The sequence below is a fragment of the Lonchura striata genome, chromosome 3 (genome assembly GCF_046129695.1).
Source record: "Lonchura striata isolate bLonStr1 chromosome 3, bLonStr1.mat, whole genome shotgun sequence".
NCBI classification, from domain to species: domain Eukaryota; kingdom Metazoa; phylum Chordata; class Aves; order Passeriformes; family Estrildidae; genus Lonchura; species Lonchura striata.
In genome coordinates, this window is record NC_134605.1 from 14059172 (window position 1) to 14076299 (window position 17128).

Genomic DNA, 17128 nt, shown 5'->3' on the forward strand with positions numbered 1-17128 from the left:
GGGCTCTCTCTGGCCATTTAAAGCAACACAAAGAGTGTGGACTGGGCAAGGAAGAGGAGTGCCCCCTACTAAGATGTACAGAAGAGGAATTAGAGAGTCTCTGAAATGGAAGAGGCAGCCTGTAGGAAAGATGTTCTGTTCAAGGCTTTTTTTTTTTTTTTCTAGTAAATAAAAGTGTAAACTAAATGCTGGAGTATCTCTTGCACACCTGAAAATACCGAATGAGTGCCTAAAATTAGCACTTGCTGTGCAGCTGATTTAATCTTTGAAGCCAAGGCATTTTAGAATTAATGCAGTTCAATTAATTGAGTGCTTAATAGGAGGAAGGGGAGCAGTTGGACAAATTTAAGCTGCAAATTTTGGATGACAAGCAGAGAAACTATTCAAAGTTTCTAAAACTTTTCTGTTTCAAAAAAGAATAAAATTATTTTTATATTTCTAAAGTCTCCACTGCTTTTGTGTTTTTTACTGCAACTCCATTGTAAGAGTATGTTGTTTTTAATACACCAGACATACCAAATGGAAACTATAAAACTCAGAGTTCAAGCCTTTTCATGTTTGGGAATACTGCAATTTCAGAATTTTAAGTTTAAACAAGATTAAAAGAGGCAGATGAGAAACTCATGGTCTGTTTGGATTTTTAATATTATGAAAGCTCAGTATTGCTTATATTTGGTGTATTGTGTTGTCTAGTTCTAGTAATGCTCTCTGTATAAATATTTATTTATTTATTTATTTATTTGATGAAAAATATATCTTAGAATAGTGAAGCTCAACTATTATCTCATGAGGAGGGATCTGTGTTTTTACTTTGTGGTACATAATTTTCCCATTTGTTATCTGAACCACTGCTGAGTTTAAAAGTCACTCATACAGCCAGAGACCTGCAGCAGTCATATGAATGGTGCATCTGATTCTCTTGTCAAAATCTGTGTGCTGGCTTATTTCTGTTAGTGTTGATATAGTTGCAATGATTTAATTCTGTTTTGAGAAGATAATAATCAGTCTTTTTAAAAAACCATTTATATGAAATACTTTTAGAAGTTTCTGTATTTAAATATTTCAGTTAAAAATTGGACAGTCAGATACTCTGGAGACAGATAATGTGTGTCTGTGAGAAATATCTGGCAGGAGAAACAAATATTGTGTCTTTGTGTCCTATTGATTTCCAGAAAATATGGTCTGTAATTTGTGCTAAGTGATTGCTTTTTTGACAGTTGCTGGGTATTAACGGGACACATTAATACAGTAAGTAATTATTAAAAATAAAATTCGGAAAATATTGCCTTTTTTCCTGAGTTCAGTGTTTCACAATTATTATCTGTCTAACCTTTTGTATTTAACTGGCTTTAAAAAATCATGAGGCCTCATAATTTTGAGTCCATGTTAGTGTTTCCTTTGTGAGAGAAACAAAGTGCTGTTACAAGAATAAATAAGTAGAATTAGAGTAAACCCATTTGCTTAGGTATGGTCAAAGGAAGAGCTGCTTTTCTTGTACATACACAGAAGGTGACAACAGCAGCACCTTTAGGCTTTCCATCAGCAGTGTGAGGGAAAGGTTTTTGTGGAAAAAGCTGTCAACCATAAAGTTATTTTTGGATGGGCTTGAGGAACTAGTGCGTTTACTTGCTTGCATACCTCCCTTGCTCTACATACAGCAAATTGGGAGTTCACAGCCAGTGTCTAAAACCAGGCTTCTTGTCAATTGAAGATGACTTTATGGGATCCACAGAGCAGAAAGTAAAGCTCAAAGTCTGAAATAAAAAAATACCTTTAGGGGCAAATACAAAAGGAAATGGTTATGCCTGCCTAACTCAGGTTTGCTTCTAAATGCCTAGGAATCTTGTAGAAACTGATTTCACCAAGTTCAGTGTGAAATGCATTGAACTTTTATATTTGATTGAAAATCTGGTAAATCAGCAGCAAAATAAATGATAAGTTCGAAATTTTGGCTAGAATCTTGGTTCGACTATAAGATCATGGCTTTTTATTTCAATACATTTTTCAGAAGGAATGCATGGAACAAAAGATATAAGAATATTTAAGAGTTCTATTTGTGGAAGCTTGAATTGAACACCAAACATAACAGGTGTGATGGTGCTAACCCTGTAAGACTCACCTTTATGCACAGAATAGGAGAAAAAATTGTTGCTGAGATTTGATTCATCTCAGCTGAAAAAGGATATTTAAAATAGATCAGATATTTAGATGAGATGAACCTCAACAAATAATAAAATTTCTTGTTATATATGCTCAAATATATTTTTTTCTCAAATGGGCTTTCTGTTGGTTGCACTTTTGACTGAGTTAACATGAATTTTTTTTTCTATAATACCTTCTAAAAGTAGGAGTTGTTACTTGAGGGTTAGCCAATTTAAACATGGTAGTCCCTTGTCAGATTTGAAGATTTTTTTTGTTATTAAGCTCATACAGTAAATATTGCAGAATTAACTGTCAAATGCTTGATTATCACAAACAGTAAAATACACTTTACAATGTTGTTAATGTCAAATTTGAATAGGATTATTATATCCTTTACATCGCTTTTGCCAATCTCACTTCTAGGGAGCTGAGTTATTGATTTTTGTGCTGGACAATTAAAAGCACGTTGATAGAATTTTATCAGTTTTATTAGAAATCAAACAAAACACATGTAAATGGCCTCTTGATGCCTGTTTTCAGGAAAGACTTTGCTTCAGACTAATGATGCATTTGCAAGGAAAAATCTATAGTTTAGGGCTGCGGCCACATGTACTACAGAAGCTCAATTAGGTATTTGAAGCTTTGCATAAACCATGTTGTTTTGTGAAGTGTTTTCAGTGATCTTATTTGAAAATACTTGTTGCCTTCTAGTCCAATTTCTTGAGGTATTAAGTGCGTGTAAAATTTTGATCAGACCAAATGTGGTCATGGAAGTTTCAGAGCTTCAGTTCTCAGATCATTCACAGCTTCCATGTTAGCAGTCGAGGGCAAGACAGAAGAGTTGGAAATTGTGCTGTTTATCAATTAAATTTTACAGAAGCTGCTCAAAAGTTGAGGTGAGTAATGTGGGTTGTCCAGCTTAGGGATAATTGGGGTGTTTTTTTCCTGTTATTGTTTGTTTTCTTGTTCATTGGTTGCCCTGAGTCAAAAAGTAGGTCTGCCTTTTTAAGTTTGATTTATGCTTGAGGTCAGTAGAAATTTTGGTCTTTGTTTAAAAAGAGCTGTCATTAGCTCCTTGAGGAGTCTTAAGCTTCTGTTATTAGTGTTCTGTTTGCTGTGAAGCTCCTATTTCTCTGCAGGTTGGAGGAAATGGTTGAAGTGTCCCTGTGGTCGCAGTGCAGCACGAATGGCGCGCGCTGCGTGCTGGTGTGGCGGGTTGTGTCAGAAAGTCAGTGTTGCTCATAATGGCTGGAGAGCATTTGAGACTGTTCAAATGCTACATGAGTTCTGTCAGGTAGTCTGCCTTATGAAGGATGCAGTTATTTATTGTGTGCTGTGTATGTGCTTATTATCCCCATGAGCACTCCGATCACTTTTCAAGCAGCAACGTCTTAGTGTTTAATTGAGTACAAGTATTTTGCTGGTATTTTCTACCTCAGTAACTTCACCTAAAAGGACTCATGGTAAGTTCAGATGTTTGTTTCTTTGCTGTTTTATTGCAAGTCTGATTTTTCTTCTAAGTTCATTCTGTAGAAGATGAAAAAAGAAATAGCAGATGCAGGTAAAATGTTGGTTTTTTACACTTTAATAGGTCAAAATACATTTAATCCTAAACAAAAAGTTCTTGTATAAATTGTTTTGTTCATAACTATTCACACAAAAAGTTTTTTTCTATAGAATGCTTAGGTAACAGGGAATTTGCATATTTTTAATGTTAGTTTTTTTTTTTTTTTAAAAAAAAACACAAGCCAAAATTGCAGGACCACAGATTTAATTTTAACTTAGGGTCTGGTTTCAGCATGGTTTTGTTTGTTTGGTTGCTTTTTTTTTCTTTGATGGAGTATTTTTCTTTGATTTGTTTTGGAGTTTGTTTTGGATTTTGTTTTGGTTTTGGCTTTTTTTTTTTTTTTTTTTGAGAATGCAATGTCTCTGCCTTGTAGTATCCCTTTTTCAAAAGCACTTATTTAAAATGCAATTAATATTCATACGTAGTATTCTACTTTCTTTTATTTACACTCAGAATCGTTTTCACCATGCTTTGCTTTTTCTGAAAAGTGTTACCTCGTGTTATTTCAGGAACTTCAGCAAAACAGAAAACAGTTCTGCAGGGTTTTGAGAAGGAGGCAGCCTCATTTCTTCATTCCTTCTTTCCTTCCTTACAGCACTGGGCATTTCCATAACCAGCCATCCTTGATGCTGCTTTATGTAGAAGTTGGTCATTGATGTCTGGTTGCAGTTCAGTTTATTCTGAGCTCAAGTGTAATCCTTTCTGTTAATTTCTAGGAATTTAGAACATGATGAATTAAACCTGGAGTGTTTTGTGAGTGCTTGTCTTTTGATCATCAGTGATTAAATTATAAGTACTGTAAAGCTGAACACTGAGAGAATTTTAAGGTCATAGGAGGCAGTTCTATTTTGAAAGGGATTTTTCAAGTGCAGAATGATTAAATCTTTTCATAAATTCAAGCTCTAGAGGATAAGTGGCAATGGGACTATGCATGATTTATTTGCTTTAAAAATGCCCAATAGCAGTTTAAATGCTTGTAGGCAAGTAACAGGCCTTTATCATATGATATATTTCATTTATAGTTTTTCTACATAGCCTGGCTTTAATTTCTAGTCCTTATACATGTCATACATGTATACATGTTATAATATGTTATACATATTCTCATTCATGAATTTTTACCATGAGGTTTATGTAAACATATAACTCCTAATTTGAATATACCTCTGTCAGGCAAGGCAGAGAGGAGATTGTTTTGGAATTCAGAGGTAAACAAATAATTTTTCTTTTGCATATGCTTTTCATCTAAGCTTTTTCATGTTATTTTGATCAGAGAAGTCATGACTCCATTATATTTTTTGAAGAGTTTACTGTAAATTTTTGAACTTTCCTTCTGAATTTCTTTATCTGTACTGGTGAGAATTGCAAATCATAAAAAAAAAATAAAATAAAAATGAGTAATAAGAATTTTATGCAGGATGAATATGCTGACTGTTTTAGTGAGGAACTAATGTACTTTTCATCCAAGGAGAAAGCTCGGATTTTACATTAGACAGACAGGTTTAATGTCTGGAACTTTGTTCATATACAGCACAAGAAAATTCAATGGGATTCTGTTTTTCTCCTCTGGAACTTAGAGAAAATATTTGCATACTGTCTAAATATCAACATGAGAATGTGATTAATGAACTGAAACTTCATTTTCACTGATTATTTGCCTATTTTTACAACAATGGTGCACAAACAGTGCATGAAACTATGTTTAAAAAAGCATTTAGGATTACCTGCAGGTAATATACTCCCAAAGAGTTCTGCCAACAACCTGCTAAATGCTTTATCTGCTAAATCCATATTTCAGTGAAAGAAATTTTGTGTTGCATGCTGAAATCATCTAGGGAGGATAAGAACAAGTAAATACCTCTCTTCCTCATCCTTGCAATGTTAACTGAGAGATATTCCTGTTCCACAAGTACAAAACTAAAACACAGAGATGAAGACATTGGGTTAACTTCTTATATATGTGCTAAGCATTAAGAACATGAGCTTTTACAAATGCCTCCACATTTATCTGCTTAGGTGTCTGGTGAGTCTGAGGAATTGACACATCAAAACTGGCTCATTTCAGGAGGTTGTATGAATAAATGAATTTTCTAACTAGGAGGAACTCTGTGGTTGAAACTCTTGGTCTGGTGTCCAGTTCTGTCCATGGATAGATCTACTGCCTTACTATCACTGAAACCCCACAGCTACAGATTTTCTGTCCCATGGAATTCGGGATTCAGCAGCTGGCACCGCTGTTTTGCATATCCTGAAAGCTGAATTTATACAGAAAACTGAGCATTCCAGGTGTGTAGTTTGCATGTTGGAATTGAATTCACAGCTGAATTACTTTTTGAGAAGGAGAATAAAAAGGTTTTTTGAAAAATTGTGCAAAATACAAAAATAAAACTTTATAGATCAGAGATGTCTTTAAAATCAGATACCTCATCATTTTTTTTCATTAAAAATTAAATTTGTATTTTTTCATTGACAACCATTTTAAAAATAAAACATAACTTAGAGATTCATATTTCAGTTTCTTAATAATATATTATATTGCATTATTGTTATGTTTAAATTCAAAGAATTTCACTCTAAGAAGCTGTTTAGAGTTTATATGGAAAGTTATTTTCTTTTAGTTGGATTCAAGAAGAACATAGAATCATGCTGAATCTGATGTACTAGTTATCTTTGGGGTATTCATCTGCAGGAAATGAAATCTAAGAGACTAAGTAGATTTTTAATTTCTTGTAGCTCATTTTAAATACATTTGGTTTACATTTGTTTTGTAAATTTTTTCTTCCTTTTTTTTTTTAGAGGGGCACATCATGCTTTCATTAGTCTAAAATGACTGACTGAAATACAAAACTTTTAAACTTTTTTTTTTGAAGAAAAATCTTACTTTTTACTAGTAGACCCCCATGAGAAATAAGGAGTTGAATGATTGATGAAGAGTAAACCAGTTGTATTTCTGACAATCTACTAATGTTTTCCAATAAAATTAGTCATCGGGGTTAGACAGGCTGTAATAAAATTATAAGCAGTGACTAGAATAAGTTGGATATACTGGTATGGAATATCAGTTATTCAGAAAAATTGCCTGGTACTTCTCAGAAGCTGTAATTGGTATGCTGCTGGTGGTAAGGGAAGGTGGTACTTTTAAAACTGAGCTTCTCAGATGCACTGAAAATGGTGAAAGTAAAACTCCCCCATTCCTTTGTGAGCTGGGTTTTGCAATATAACAAATTAATACTATGACAACTTTATCATCTGTTCCATTTGAATGTCTTATCTGGTGTCAAATTCAACAATGTAGAAGATAAATGTTGATGTGCTAGCAGAGAAATTGCATCTTAAAGTGGTTTGCTAAGTTAAAAATACTATAGGATGTGGTACAGGCATGATCAGCTAAGGATTGACAGCTCAAGTAGAACACAGAGGGTTGATAATCATTGTTTTGAAAGACCTGTTTATCTTAGGTGATCCTTCTATACTGATGTTTTCAGCACAGGCAAAGGAATTTAGCAAAATACTTATTTCCAAAATGAACTTTTCTAGGGTTTCTACAGCACTGTTTGACTGCCTCCATGGTTTGTTCTGTTTAAGTTACTTTCCCTGTTTATATCGTGCCATGTAAGCAGAAAATTGGGAATTAAGTAGCTTTTTAAAGTGAAGCTTGGCAGACTCCACCCATTTTCTGGAAACCTCTGTCTACTGTTGTTATAGTGATATTTAATATTGCAATTATTGCATGTGTTTAGATTATTGTGGTATAGATATTTCATTGCCTGTATCCTTATTATGTCTCCTGCCATTATAAAATGCTGCTTAGCAATATTTCAGATTCCTCTTTATCAAGAGTTACAACACTTTATAGTAGCAACTGTTTAATTTCCTCTAGTTGAAGGAAGATCTGTAATATTGCAAAGTTTTAAAATTCTTTTTTGCAAACTTCATTCAGAAGAGTGACACGTTTTGTTTTAATACTGGTGCTATGTTTGTATGATGTTTTCTCTTTATGAGAAATATAATCTACCTGAGTAATGTTTAATCCCCAGACTATGATGTCCTGAAATGGTTAATTAAAATTTAAGGTATTTAAAAATGAAATATTAACAGATTGAAATGAAGTGCTCAGAGAATATTTATAAAATGTAGAACATCACCCACAATGTGTCTGTCACAGATGGAAGAAATGAATGTATTGACAGGTGTACAATCGATAGAATAAGTTTATAGATTAAAATCCTTTCCAAGATGCCAGAAATTAACAGTTTGTCTTCAGTATTGGATGTGAATTAGCTTGAACAGAAGCTGAAGTCCCATTAGGCAGCCAATGCTTTGTTGCCTGTGTATTGGAAGAAAGTAATTTACTGTGTTTTTCTGAGAATGTGACTATGAAATTTGTTCCTGAAACATTACCCAGACAGCATGGTGCAGTTCTAACTTGTGTGTTTGCTAGGGATATATACCATGTTTTAATTTATTTCCAGAATCAATCTGCTAGAAGTCATCATATATGATGTGATTTCAGAAGAGCTAGTGCTTGGTTTGCAGTCTGCTTCCAGTCTCTTAAGTGTACAGGTTATTTCATGTCTTGATGGTACTGAGCATGTTTAGACTGGCTGTTTTCATTAAGTCAGATAAATAGCACAGGCAAAAGTGATCTTCTGTGTGATCAGAGGTATCTACACAGCTTATGTTTTCATGGGGAGTGGAGTGGCTGGATGTGACAACAGGTTTTCATTCTTGTAGTAAATTGTAAAAGTCACAGACAAGTACTGGCAACCAGCTAAACATTAGGGGTTTTCACATGTTGGCTGAGGGAAGAACACACTCCTGTTCTAAAACAACAGGGAAAGACAGTGATTCTGACTTGACTGTTGTCATCTCTTGTGGCCACAAATGTGTTGGCAACATCCCACAGGGAAATCTCCTTGTACTGCTAGCAAAAGTGGTGCTTCCTCCATCAGCCTCCGAAATATTTCTTATTTTACAGGAAAAGTTATTGGTGTAATAGGCAAGACAAGGTGAAGAGTGTCTTATGAATGTGAATCCTTGTACCAAATTCACACTTCACTGTTCTTCCATGCAGTACAAATGTCATACTCTGGTTACAATGAATACAGGGCAAAATAAATTTTGGAAACCACCTCCTCTGTTTCAGCCATGTGCATGTACACAAATTGTTCTGTTCACATAAATGAATTTGGGAAATGAGGATGCAGTATATAGTAACTTTCTTGTTTTTAACAATACAGATAATGTAGTGGCTGAAGAGGTAAAAAATGCTTAAATACAGTAGACAGCATTTTTGCATAATGATTTATTTTTTGGGGCATAGAATACAAATTAGAGTTTAGTGGCTAAAGTTGATTAAGTGTAAAATTAATTTTAGTATGGATTAAGTAGAACAAGCAATTTAAAGAAGTCATTGGTTACTTAAGTTATGTTTTCAACTTTATAATAACATTTTATTACGGTTCATTTGTATTGCACCTCCTAAGAATTTCTCCTTAGATTGAAATGCTGATGTTAAGGGAAGGTATTTATTTTGGTGATGCTGCATTATGGAATTTAACTGGATAACTGCTGGCGATTGTTAAGTACTCCATGTGTGTGTGTATGTGTATATATTTAAAAATATACAATGTCTCTTTTAAACGTTGTGCAAGAACTACACAAAGGAAAACCTTGTGAGTAATAAGTGTTTTGTCCCATCTACCTTTTGACAGGACAATTAGATGACAGAGAACAGGCAAAGCTGGAAGTTAAAGTATGGGATCCAGATAGCCCCCTTACTGACCGTCAGATTGACCAGTTTTTAGTTGTAGCACGGTAAGATTAAAATCCTCTCATAAAAAATCCTTTTCATTTTTCTACTATTTATTCCCCTATATTGTGTTATTCATCCTGTTTGCCATTTTGTGAGCCCTTCTCTTTCCCACAGTTAGCTAAAAGAGAAAATCAGACCATGACCCTTTGTATATTTATTGAAGCTACCAATACAGGAGACAGAAAAAGAGAGTTTTGGAATAATGATACACTCCCTGTATTTCAGGTTACAGTAGAATTTGATACTTTGAATGTAGTTATCTGTTTGCTTTCTCCTCAGAGTAAATTATTTCAGTGCTAATAATAATACAGTCTTGTGTTTTACAGTACTTGGAATTTCGTGGTGTAAAATAGAGGTTAGGAGTAGAAATATAGAAAATATTAACAAATTAAATGGTGCAGAACTTGCCACGTATGCATGTAAGCTGAATAATTATTTTGGATGAATATTGAAATAAAGTTTTGAAGACATGTGTTTCATTAGTGAAAAAAGTCAAGTCAGCTCAATTTAATAAATTAACATGATTATGCAGACTTATGAAGACATCAAAGTGCTTTGAATTAATAAATAATTTTAGAAATTATTTCTCTACCTAAAAAAATCCCTTCAAATTTTGTGGATTTCTTACTGAAGGGCAATTCTACATTCATAGGATACAGCAGGTTTTGCCTTTTCTCTAATTCATAGTTACAAAGGTACTGCTCTAATGATAGCTGAGAACACACTTCACATATGGATTTTATCCTGAAAAAATCCATCTCCTGTATTTTTTGTAACCTGCTTGCAGAGTGTGATCTCAAATCTTTTTAGGCAAATAATCCTTTTACATGGGTTCTAGTTTTTGGGTTTTTTTTTCTTTCTCCCTTTTGAGAAAAACATTTCAGGAAGGAAAAAAGAAAAAAAAGTTGTTCTATATTTTTCAGCTTATGTGTATAATGGTATGGGATGCTGATTTATTAATTTACAGTTCACATGCTGATCCACTTGGTTTTATTCCTTATTCTCCCAGTTGGAATGTTGTATCCTTTCTATAAAGTACAAAGACTTTTTTTTTACCTGTTTTTGATGAATTTTCAATCAAGACAGAGGGGTTTAGGTGTTAACAGGTGTTCAGAAAGTCACAGTGTCTGGTAGATGTTCCATAGAAACCAGGAATCTGAACTGCTTTTTCACCAGCAGTATAATACCTGGAAATGTATGGCCAGATTATTATGGTGTGCCCTAAATAAACATCTGCATGAAGACTGAATTTTGGAAGAGTTAATTCATTGCTTTTAAATTCCTGTACTCACTGTTTATCAGCAGCTCTGGGGAGCTGAAGTAGTATTCTGTGGAGCTGAAAATGTTTCCAGAGGAATGTAGCAGTAAGCAGCCTGCTGGGAAGTAACAGAGAATAATTAAATACATAAAAATAATATCCTTCTCTCCTCCTGTTATTTAAGACATCCTTTGCAATGCTATGCCCTGACTAAGACTGCATTTATTTTAAAGTCAACAAATTCCTGTAAAGATGGTTTCTGTTATAGTGGATCATGCCTGATTAGTTGTTACTATCCAAGGTCTTGTGGTACTTGGATGGCCATCTGTAATCAGCTATTACTCAGTGCAGCTTTGTGGATGTTCTTGCACAGAACTCCATTCATCTTTAGAAGTTGTTTTTCAACTGACAGAAATAGTTTCCAAACTCCTGTATACTTGTTTTCACAGGATGCTCTAAGTGGCTTCTGAGGCAGATTTTTCTGAATTTCTGGAGAAACAGTTCTGTGATGATTTGGTGGCAGCTTTCAATTCAGTGTGTTGTGTGGTTACAGGATTTATATTCAGCCATTATACAGGACCATTAAAAGATGCTTGAGAAGCAGTGGAGAGCTGGTATTATGATGTGAACAGTGCTTACAGACAGCTCTGCTGCAGCCTAACTGTGGTTCGCTAGGTGTTAGCTGCTGGATTTCCAGTTGGAATGATCTTTCTCTGGTTATATTTAGATCTGCAAATTTGAAAATATGACAAGAATAACTTTTTCTTAAATACCTTCCCGGGTGTGATTTTCATTGAGGATGTGTATGCTATTGTGTTTTATATTTTAAAAGAATTTTCAAGTGATCCTTTTCAGATGCTGTATTGAAGGAATTGAGTATTTATTATCTTTTTTTTTTTTTCCCAGTCTGATCTGGTTGAAATAAGAGTTTCTTTTGTCCTTAAATGCTTAAGCTTTTTTTAATCTCACAGACAGCTTTGTTGTTTTTTCAGAAGTTGTTTAAATACTCTTTTTATTTGTGTTAACCATTAACAAGTATATTTATATTTTTACCTTGTACATGTAGCTTTGCCTATCTTACTGTCTTGGGAATGAGAGGCCTAGGTTTACATGCCTGATCAGTCTGGACCTCTCACTAAGCCCTACTATTCAATAATTTCCTGGGTAGAAAGGAAGAAGAATAATGCGTATCCTGTGCAGAAATTAGAGGAAACAGTGCCAAAAAATGGTGGAGATTTGGAAAAAAGGATCCATAAATTTGGCCTCCCCAAGTAGTCTTGCCTGACACACAAATCCTGAAAGTATCTTTGAAGCATAATTTGGGTAAAGACTCTTGCTTGAACTAGCAAAAGCATCTGTTAGGAGAAGCTTGAGGCCTCAGACTAATGTATTCTGGGTTTTAGTTGTCTATTGGGTAATGTTTGTGCTGTGATAATGAAAAGTCTAACAGCATTTTCTACCACATTCAAATAAGATACAACTGCACCAGCCAGTTTTCCTTCTGTCCTATACATTGGCCATGTTTTGTGTCTGCCAGCTTCAAAGGGCAGGAGTTTGAGAAGCTGCAACAGCCACTTGGATCTGCCCACATTAGTAAATAGTTCAGTATAGTAGAAATGGATTTGTAGGATTGAAATGTTTGGTGCTGAGTTTTGAGCAGATTTTTTTAGTCATAACTCTAATCAAGTCCTGTGGACTAAATATCTGTGAGTGTGTGGAACTGCTTCTAACAGGAACCCAGTTTGTATGCTATGAGATACTTTTTTTTGTTGTTGTTGGTTAAAATGAAGTAGGTAAAAATGCTGGGGATAGCATTCCTAATTTGAACTGATTTAAATAAACTCTGTTTTCTCCAGTCATCAGTCTCTTATAATTTTTAATATACAAGGAGTACTTCATTTCATTGCCAGATCTTACGTTCTTTTCTAATTCTGTCCCAAGTTGCACAGTGTTATGGAATAGAAGCATTCTTATTGTCTCTATAACATAATAGTCCTATCTTTTTTGGTATTTCAGAGTAAAAAAATATCCTTCCCAGTCTCAAATGCAATAGGAGGTGTGGGCTCTGGTCTGGACAGATGCTGAGAGCTGAAGAAATGACACTTTTTTTGATTTCCTAAAATTTTTTTTCAATCTGCTAATTTGGTCTACAATTCATTGAATGATACATTTTTGGTATGCTTCAGTTCCATTTCTGTGTTTTATTATTCAGTGAAACCATTAAGAATGTAGTTCTTTATTCTGCTTCAGCTAACTTAAATTATCGACATGGCCTTCTGAAAGGAATATATTTCTAAATGAAGATATTTTACAGACATTTGTGTTCCCAGCTTATTCCCAACTAAACCAGAATTTTGAAATCTAATTATAATAGCCATTTCTACCTTAAATTTTTGTACTTTGATTTCTGTGATATTAAAATGGCATTACATATCTCTATCTGACATATTTCTCTTAATTTGAATGCCTGCTTATTTTTTGATGTAAAACCATAGAAGAATGGAAAATTACTTGTTAGCCATATTAAATTAGAGCTTGATCCTTCCTGTGTTGTTCCCACTTTTCCATTTGCTCCAGGACATTGATTATATTCATTTTCTGTTGACTACTAAGTTATGAGTGCTCACAATATGTTGGTGTATTTGGAGATGTTCTATGATTGCTATATTAATTTATCTTACAGTGGGGAAGGGAACACAATGCAGCTTCAACTGGCAAGGTGTCTTTCATTATACAGAGGAAAATAATGCATTCATTAACTGAGAACCATGAGTAAAAACATTTACAGGTGTGATCAAAAAGCAGTGCTGTGTTCTTGTGAAATAATTCATTGTAATCAGTGGCAGTAGACCAAAATTCCCAAAGCTCATAAATGAAAACAAACACAAAAGACATTGGTTTGCAGTCTTCAGTTTTACAGTGCTTCTGGATTCTCTGGAGGTGCTGAGAAGTAAAAGGAATTGAAGTTCATTAAAGAGGTAATTAAATTTAATGGCAGAATTGCAACATAAAATTATGCAGCAGAAATGGTGAAAAATCTCAATGCCAATGCTTCGCTCACAAAACTGGATGTTTCCTAGCAAGGTGAATTACAGCATCTAATGGTAGCCAGATGGTTTGGCAGTGAAAAGGAAAAATATGTTTGCATCAAGTTTACCAGGCATATCAAAAATACTGTGTTTCTGCCTGTCTGTCATGCCTGGCTAGTATATGTTTATTCCTTTGTGTATTGGTATTACTGTACTTCTTGACCTAAATTCATTTAAAAAGAACTAATTCAGACTTGGAGCTGAATTTCTTTTTGTATTTTTTTTTTTTAATGATCCTTGATCTATGGCAGTATAAAGAATAAATTTCCCTAGCAGAGTTTTCATGGATCTGCTTTTAGGGGGCTGTACATCTCCTCCTCTGTGACTATGAAATGGCAGGATAGCATAGAGATGATGCATTAAATAACATCCTGTGAATTAAACTACTTTTACCTTCAGATTCTATTTCTGTTGAATAAGAAAGACTTCACATATGTTTCATTTCTATTTATATAGCAATGAAAGTGAAGGTTGATCATATCATACATTTATATATCATGCTACACTTACTCTAACTTTGAACGTCTTTCAGCAAAAGAATAGTGGCGGGTGACTTTTCATGTTTATCATGCCATCTCCCTTTGTGCTGTAAATATCTGAAGTGATACAATGAAGCATAGCACTGTACAGGCAGTTGCTTAGAAATGCAAAGAAAACATCTTTTTTAACAGAATCTTTTTACTTTGAATATATTCTGCAAGTCAGACTTTTACTACTCAGAACGGAGTAGTAAAAATCTCACCTGTATTTTCAGTTTTAAATTACTGTTTTGTTGCTTGCTTGTGTCTCCACTGAAGATGTCTTTTTTTTTCTTTCCAATATTTTAAATATCATTATATTCTCTTAAAGAGCAGTCAGTTATTAATTTGCTGGTTTTTAAGTTCAGACCAGTCTAAGAGGTCATTTTTTTAGGACCATTTACAGTTCAGTGTGAAGAGAAACATTGGAGTAAAGACAAGGAATACAAAGCATCCTTGTATTTATATATATTATAATATATAATATATATAAAAATTATATATATAAAATATATATACTATATAATAACAATAATATAATATATATATAAATTATATAATATATAGTATATTTTATATATATATATAGCATCCTATATCCTATATATTAAGAAAGGTTTCCTTTCTTAATATATAGAAAACCACCAAAGATCACTTAATTGTTTTCCTCAAAAATATTAGCTCAGAGGTGAGGCATAGGTCTCATTGATTAGTCTGTGGAGAATTGTGGTTTTGCAGATTCGTGTATGCACAGACGTGGCTCACTTCCAACAGCTTTGTCCAGAGTATACCCACTACTTGTGAAACAGACAAGCAATATTAAAAAACAAGTGAACTGTTTTGAAATAAACATCCTCAGATATAGAAGAATGTATGTCTCAACTGGATTTTCAATGCAAGGTAGAAGGAAATTGAGAGTTACTTGCCTGCATCCAGAACTTTCTGGACCTGATTTGATGCTGGATTGCTGTTGTTACTGGGAGAAACAGAGGCTATTTTTATCCTGATGTGCAATTGCAGTGGTTTCAGATTTTCTTTGATAAAAAATACCCCTTTTCAGAACTAGTTACTGATGAGCCACCAAACCTTTTGAAGCTTGTTAGGACAGTCTCTTGTGTTTGTTGCTTAATTTCTTTGACTACTACTATTTTATCTTACGCAAAAATTTGAATAATTATTTCCTTTAATGTCTTAGACTTGAGCTATAAGTAATTTGGAGCAATGCATCTTCTGTGTTCAAAATCTAGTCTGAAATTTTGCCTAAATATAGGGCACAGAGACATAGCAAGTGCAGCCATCTCTCAGATTTTTGGACATAGACCTTGTTGAGTTTTGCTGAATTTGTGGATTTATTCCATAATCTTAGATACTGGCACTGGACTCTATGCATTTGTTTTGTTTGTATGGTTGTCATCTGCAATCTGTTATAAACCTTCTTGCTTCTGCTCTTTAAGATAATTAAACCAAAGAAAACAGAAAACCAAATTAAAGTAACACTGGATCATTTGGTCTAACCCTTAAAGCTCTTATAGCTGCTTGCTAGTGCAGAGAGTGCTCTCCCTGCTGATAATTCCAATTGTTTTTGTTGTCCATCTCTCTGCCACCTGTGTAATTCACTGTCTGTGTGACTTTTGGCTTTAGCTTATTTTGGAAAATGATGGGGAGTGTTTGTTTCTGTTTGAAGTCCAAGTATTTTAATTACACATTGAATAATTCATAAGTAGCTTGCTGAGCACACTTTTTTGGGTTGTCAGTTTATTATAGTTATTATTGAATTAAATATAATTTCAGTTATCTGTTTACAATTATTCTTTGAATTCTACAAGCATAACAAGACATTGATATTGAAAGTTTGTTAAGAAAACTGAGTGGTTAGTGACTCTTTATCTTGTGTTGACTTAATACTGAGTTTTATTTTAGGTAGATGAAGACAATACTGTGTCTTCTGGAAATGGCATTGGTTAGTTATTTATTTTGTTCCTTTTCTAAAACAATTGAATAGTGGAATTAGAAAGAAATCATGCAAGGAAAAATGACAAAGGTAGATTTTGACATTTGCATCAATATATACCTCATATCTGTACTTTTAATTGAAAAACACCAAAGATAGGGTATTTCAGTGTTTCTAAAATTAATATTGAATTTGGATGTGAATTGCATAGCTAGATTATATAAAACACTGTATATCACTATTTAATTTTGAATCTAGTTACTGTTTAACAGCAAAATGCTCTAGAATTTCTACACTTACTTGGAAATTCACTGTTTTTAACAAGTTTCTATGGAAAGGAGAACTAGAAGTTAGTTTGATTTCAAGGGAGCCCACAGACATGAGCACACCTCACACCTCCAGACTCCCCAGTATGTGTCCTGTACCATCCCCACCCCCTGTCCTGTCACCATTGACACCCCAAATGGGACCCTGCCTGTATTTTATTATGTGTTATTTATTTGTTTTTTTCTTATTGTTATTATCATATTTGTTCCATTATGTTTGATGCCATCTTTATTATTATCTTTTATTCTACCGTTTTCATTATTTTATTTTGTCTTTGTGTGTTTCATTTATTATTGATTTGTTTTGCACCCATGTACTCCAAAATTCCACACAGCATTCTTCTGATGGTTGCAAACTTCTCCTATTCAGTGCAGCACTGGAAGCCATGTCCACTGATGCATCAGTTCTTACCTCTCTATTCAAAATTAATATTATTATTAATAATATAATAATAATTATGT

At 33.8% G+C, this 17128-nt stretch overlaps 1 protein-coding gene across 4 annotated transcripts in view; it reads left to right on the top strand.

Annotated features, from left to right (window-relative positions):
• The window catches only part of MTA3 (metastasis associated 1 family member 3), a 136447-nt gene that overhangs the window by 43947 nt on the left and 75372 nt on the right, over nt 1-17128 (top strand). For all 4 annotated transcript variants that reach the window (XM_031504262.2, XM_021546389.3, XM_021546388.2 and 1 more), the window contains one exon: nt 9424-9526. In XM_031504262.2, the coding sequence (XP_031360122.1) occupies nt 9424-9526 (103 nt within the window). The remainder of the gene's footprint in view (nt 1-9423; nt 9527-17128) is intronic.